At 49.6% G+C, this 6,794-nt stretch overlaps 1 protein-coding gene across 1 annotated transcript in view; it reads left to right on the top strand.

Annotated features, from left to right (window-relative positions):
* Positions 1-1,263: 1,263 nt before the first annotated feature.
* SAAL1 (serum amyloid A like 1) overlaps positions 1,264-6,794 on the top strand; it is a 165,567-nt gene continuing 160,036 nt past the window's right edge. Inside the window, exon 1 of the mRNA XM_073604111.1 lies at positions 1,264-1,350. Coding sequence (XP_073460212.1) covers positions 1,347-1,350 — 4 coding nt within the window. The 5' untranslated portion in view covers positions 1,264-1,346. The remainder of the gene's footprint in view (positions 1,351-6,794) is intronic.

The raw sequence follows: 6,794 nt of genomic DNA, 5'->3' as shown, positions 1-6,794 counted from the left end.
ACACTGTAGTCATAAAGGGATGGATATGGTCAGCAACAATACTCAGGTAGACCGTGGGGTTTAAACGATGCTCAATTGGTACTAAGGGGCCCAAAGTGTGCCAAGAAAATATCCCCCCCACCATTACACCCCCACCACCAGCCTGAACCGGTGATACAAGGCAGGATGGATCCACGAGCCAAATTCTGACCCGACCATCTGAAATTGCGTCCAGGTAACGTTTTTCCAATCTTCTATTGTCCAATTTTGGTGATCCTGTGCCAATTGTATCCTCAGTTTCCTGTTCTTAGCTGACAGGAGTGGCACCTGGTGTGGTCTTCTGCTGCTGTAGCCCATCTGCTTCAATGTTCGATGTGTTGTCCATTCAGAGATGGTATTCTGCATACCTTGGATGTAACGAGTGGTTATTTGGGTTACTGTTGCCTTTATATCATCTGGAACCAGTCTGCCCATTCTCCTCTGAAATCAACAAGGCATTTTCCTCCACACAACTGCCGCTCGCTGGATATTTTCTCTTTTTCGGACCATTCTCTGTAAACCCGAGAGATGGCTGTGTGTGAAAACCCCAGTAGATCAGCAGTTTTTGAAATACTCAGACCAGCCCGTCTGTCACCAACAACCATGCCACGTTCAAAGTCACTTAAATCCCCTTTCTTCCCCCATTCTGATGCTCACTTTGAACTTCAGCAAGTCGTCTTCACAAGTAGATATCTAAACGCATTGAGTTGCTGCCATGTGATTGGCTTATTAGCAGTTTGTGTCATCAAGCAACAAATGTACCTAATAAACTGGCCGGTGAGTATATATATATATATATATATATATATATATATATATATATATATATATATATGTACACTCTTTTAGTCTGGGGCTAATGACAATGAACGAGATAAGTCGGGGGTTCTGGGTTTCCACAAACTTTCTGTTAGCAAGTAACTCTGACGGACCTTATTATGGTAATAGAGGCGGGCAGAGACGCGAAGTCCGCCTGTGGAGGAGTTTTGTCCTCTACGGCTCCCGTACAGCCTGAAGGGTCATGTGACGCCCAGCGCCCGCCTCCTCGGGGATCATGTGACGCCCAGCGCCCGCCTCCTCGAGAATCATGTGACGCGCAGTGCCCGCCTCCTCGAGAATCATGTGACCCCAGTGCCCGCCTCCTCGAGAATCATTTGACGCGCAGCGCCCGCCTCCTCAGGATCATGTGACGCGCAGCGCCCGCCTCCTCAGGATCATGTGATGCCCAGCGCCCGCCTCCTCAGGTCATGTGATGCCCAGCGCCCGCCTCCTCAGGTCATGTGGGCGGGGATAATGAGAAGTGACGTCAGAGCCGGGAGAGCGGAGTGATGGGTGAGTGAAGGGAGAAGTGAGGGGGGGAAATTCAAAGCGGAGAGTCAGCACCGTACACCGGACCGCTGTGTGACTTTATTGTGCTGTGTATGACCGGGCTGCACAACTTCCTGCTGTCTGTGTCCCCACAGGGGACATTCACCTCTCTGTGTCCTGCTGTCACTGCAATGGAAATTGATGGGGGAACCCCCCCAACTTAATTCTCAGTTGTCCCCAGAACAGGAAGAGAGGAGAAATCTGGTAATGGGGGACACAGGTTTTAATAATCAATGTCTCAGCTCCCCACACAGCATACAAACTGATTGTACGATCTCCTCCAGATCCGCCATCAGTGTTGCAGCGCCTGATTGGATGATAATTGGCCACCTCTTAGCCTCCCCCCCCCCCCTCATCTGCCCCATTAAAGTGGAGTTCCACCCACTTTTACAACTCTTCAGCATCCCTCACTAAACTGTGCACTGTAAACGAATTGGATTTTTTAAATTCTTTTTCTCAGCACCTACTGTATATCTGCTGTATTTATTTTTCACTTCCTCCTCCCTGGCTGTGGCCCATCGCATCATTTCCTGTTTGCAATGCCTTCTGGGAAGGGGCGGCAACTTCCTCTGACACTGCGGTTGCTATGGAAACCTGACCTGAAACCTATTACGCTGCTTGTGCTACACTGAGCATGTGCGAGATCTGCAAGGATGAGATCCAGGAAGAAATACAGTCTGGCTTCAGATGCCCACACTTAAGATGGCCACGGCCTGCTGTAAGTTTATAAAATAACAAACTATTGCTATAAACTAACAAAACAGACCTTAGTTTACAAACTAACTTTACTAGAATACATTAAGCTTGTGTATTATAGGGGTATTTTTATTTAAAAAGCATAATTTCGGCTGGAACACCACTTTAATGTGCCCCCTCTGCTCATCTGTCCCACCAATACACCTCCTTTCACATCTGCCCCTCTGCTCTACCCCCCCCTTCTGATCTGCCCCAACACTGACCCCCCCCCCGCTCTTCTGTCCCACCTATGATCCCCTCCTGCTCATCTGCCCCACCGCTGTACCCTCCCTGCTCAGCTATGATATGCATGATGTGCAGAGTGGTAAAAGGAAGCAGAGATAAGACACATCTACCTGTCCTGACACACTCATCCTGCTGATCCACCTCTCACATCCAGGCCACGTGCTTGTATGGGATGTGTGTGATGTGTGGTGTGTATGGGATGTGTGTGATGTATGGGATGAGTGTGATGAGTGTGATGTGTGGGGAGTGTAATGAGTGGGATGTATGGGATGCGTGGGATGTATGGGATGCGTGGGATGTATGGGATGCGTGGGATGTATGGGATGCGTGGGATGTATGGGATGAGTGTGATGTGTGTGATGTATGGGATGTATGGGATGTCACATACAAGCATCTGGAATGGATGCTCAATGATGAGCTCAGGTCAGGGGCATTTTCTGAAAGCAGTGGGCAGCCTGTGTGCAGATCATAAGTTGGGCCCCCGCAGCTGAGAAAAAGTGCGGTGCTCGCTCTGCGCCACAGGAAAAGTTGGGTGTGATTTTCATTGCGCTGAATACTGGCTGTGGCTAAAGCCTCGTACACACGATGGGAATTGTGTGATGACAGGCCGCTAGCCTAAAATCCGACCGTTGGTACGCTCCATCGGACAATTGTTGTCGGATTTTCCGCGGTACTGAGCTCCCCCCCCACCATTACTGTTCTGAGCCCCCCAATATTGTCCTGAGCTCCCCATTATTGTCCTGAGCTCCCCCCATCATTACTGTGCTGAGCACCATTATTGTCCTGAGCTCCCCCCACCATTACTGTCCTGAGCCCACCATTACTGTCCTGAGCTCCCCATTATTGCCCTGAGCTCTCCCCACCATTACTGTCCTGAGACCCCAATTATTGTCCTAAGCTCCATCCACCATTATTGTCCTGAGCTCCCCCCCCCCCACCATTATTATCCTGAGCTCCCCCCCACCATTATTATCCTGAGCTCCCCTCCCCACCATTATTATCCTGAGCTCCCCCCCACCATTATTATCCTGAGCTCTCCCCCCCACCATTATTATCCTGAGCTCCACCCCACCATTATTATCCTGAGCTCTCTCCCCCCCACCATTATTATCCTGAGCTCTCCCCCCCACCATTATTATCCTGAGCTCTCCCCCCCCACCATTATTATCCTGAGCTCCCCCCCCCACCATTATTATCCTGAGCTCCCCCCCCCACCATTATTATCCTGAGTTCCCCCCCACCATTATTATCCTGAGCTCCCCCCCACCATTATTATCCTGAGCTTTCCCCCCCCCCACCATTATTATCCTGAGCTCACTCCCCCCACCATTATTATCCTGAGCTCTCCCCCCCCACCATTATTATCCTGAGCTCTCCCCCCCACCATTATTATCCTGAGCTCTCCCCCCACCATTATTATCCTGAGCTCCCCCCCCCCCACCATTATTATCCTGAGCTCTCCCCCCCCACCATTATTATCCTGAGCTCCCCCCCCCCACCATTATTATCCAGAGCTCTCCCCCCCCACCATTATTATCCTGAGCTCTCCCCCCCCACCATTATTATCCTGAGCTCTCCTCCCCACCATTATTATCCTGAGCTCCACCCCACCATTATTATCCTGAGCTCTCCCCCCCACCATTATTATCCTGAGCTCTCCCCCCACCATTATTATCCTGAGCTCTCCCCCCCACCATTATTATCCTGAGCTCTCCCCCCCACCATTATTATCCTGAGCTCTCCCCCCCACCATTATTATCCTGAGCTCTCCCCCCCACCATTATTATCCTGAGCTCCCCCCCCACCATTATTATCCTGAGCTCCCCCCCACCATTATTATCCTGAGCTCTCCCCCCCACCATTATTATCCTGAGCTCCCCCCACCATTATTATCCTGAGCTCCCCCCCCACCATTATTATCCTGAGCTCTCCCCCCCCACCATTATTATCCTGAGCTCTCCCCCCCACTATTATTATCCTGAGCTCTCCCCCCCACCATTATTATCCTGAGCTCTCCCCCCCACCATTATTATCCTGAGCTCTCCCCCCCCACCATTATTATCCTGAGCTCTCCCCCCCACCATTATTATCCTGAGCTCTCCCCCCCCACCATTATTATCCTGAGCTCTCCCCCCCACCATTATTATCCTGAGCTCTCCCCCCCACCATTATTATCCTGAGCTCTCCCCCCCCACTATTATTATCCTGAGCTCTCCCCCACCATTATTATTGTCCTGAGCTCCCCCCCCCCCCCACCATTATTATCCTGAGCTCCCCCCCCCCACCATTATTATCCTGAGCTCTCCCCCCCCCACTATTATTATCCTGAGCTCTCCCCCCCCCACCATTATTATCCTGAGCTCTCCCCCCCCCACCATTATTATCCTGAGCTCTCCCCCCCACCATTATTATCCTGAGCTCTCCCCCCCCACCATTATTATCCTGAGCTCTCCCCCCCACCATTATTATCCTGAGCTCTCCCCCCCACCATTATTATCCTGAGCTCTCCCCCCCCACTATTATTATCCTGAGCTCTCCCCCACCATTATTATTGTCCTGAGCTCCCCCCCCCCCCCCCCACCATTATTGTCCTGAGCTAATGAAAAAAAAAATGCACCACAAATGCATGTAAACGTGCATAGAGAACCGCACATGGGGATTGCAACACTAATGAACCCTTAATTAGTGCGTTTTTCAAGTCACACGTTCATCTCCCCCATGTTCCTGCAGGAAGAACGCTTGTGTAAGATGTGTCTTGCTTTGCATTATTTTTGTGCAACCTATTAACAATGTGCTAAAAGCGCATAATGCATGTTGAGGAAAGCGCACATGTGTTTCCTAATGCATTGGTGTGATCGGGCCCCAGACCTGGAATAGGTAATAACATGGAAGAATGAGCCTGGCATTGATGATATGTAAATATTTATTATTTATATGCAGATATGAAATGTTTCTATAATTCTGGATAATATTTGTACAATGTAACATTTTGCACCATTCCTGGTCTTGTGGGTTCAGCAGCGTTTCCTGTCCATTGATTGGTTATTGATTGTTCTCGTAGTTGTGATGTCAGATGGGTAGCCCCGCAGGTCTGTAGCGATTGAAATCACCTCTGTTCCTCATCAAGTGATTGGCTTGCTGGTCCACCCGGCTGTCCTCTGCTCCTCTGCCGCTGCCTCGCATCTGGACGGCTTCTCTTCTATCTCTAGAGAAAGATGGAGACCAGAGTCAGCACACACCGGGGGGGAGGGGTTAATCAATGGATTTCAGATCATTGACTGATGGACCTGTCTGATGTCCTAAGCCAGTAGTCTCTAAACTGTGGCCCAGGGGCCGGATGTGGCCCTTTTAATTGCTTTTATCTGGCCCTTGGGACAATATTTCATCCTCTGGCGCCCACAAAGGGGCACAATCCCCCCCCTCCCACTGGCACCCACAAAGGGGCACAATCCCCCCCTCCCACTGGCACCCACAAAGGGGCACAATCCCCCCCCTGGTGCCCACAAAGGGGCACAATCCACCCCCCCGGCACCCACAAGGGGGCACAATCTCCCCCCCCCCCACTGGCGCCCACAAAGGGGCACAACCCCCCCCAAAAAAAATAAAAGTACACTTGTATTGTGTTGATGGGATCAAAAAATACACTCTCATGAATGAGGGGAAAAAACCCCAAACCCTAAAGTTAGGCCAATTTTTGTTGTATAATGTGAAAGATGACATTATGCTGAGTAAATAAATACTTAACATGTCACGCTTTAAAATTGCGCACGCTCGTGGAATGGTGCCAAACTTCGGTACTTAAAAACATCCATTAGAGGACGCTTTAAAATTTAGGTCACCAGCTTAAAGTTACAGAGGAGGTCTTGTGCTAGAATTATTGCTCTCGCCATAATGTTTGCGGCGATACCTCACATGTGTAGTACGAACGCCGTTTACATATGCGGGCGCAACCTTCATATGTGAGCATGAGGGGACAGGGGAGCTTTTAATTTTTTTCTATTATTATTTATTTATTTATTTTCTACACTGTCCCTTTTATTTTCTTTTTGATCACTTTTTATTCCTATTACAAGAAATGTAAACACCCCTTGTAATAGAAATAAGGATGACCGGTCCTCTTTAGATAGCTGGGGTCAGACCCCACACATCTCCTCTGACCTGGAAAGCATGGAATGACATGGAGAAAAAAAAAATCTCTGCTTTCCAGGAAAAAAAAACTGGCAGTATTTACATCTGCCCGAGCCTGTGTTTTCGTCAGATTTGGCGACCCGTCACAATTTGTAACGGAAGTAATGTTCCGTCGCCACCATCTTGCTACACCCCACACTCCTCAACAGTAAGGATACAGTGAGAAGGCGGCAAGCGGACATCTTGTTACACCCACCGGAGTTTTGCATTTCCCACTTATTTTTAACAGTAAACGGAAC

Source organism: Aquarana catesbeiana, linkage group LG11 (genome assembly GCF_042186555.1).
Source record: "Aquarana catesbeiana isolate 2022-GZ linkage group LG11, ASM4218655v1, whole genome shotgun sequence".
In the NCBI taxonomy this organism is placed as follows: domain Eukaryota; kingdom Metazoa; phylum Chordata; class Amphibia; order Anura; family Ranidae; genus Aquarana; species Aquarana catesbeiana.
This window is presented reverse-complemented; position numbering and strand designations above follow the sequence as displayed.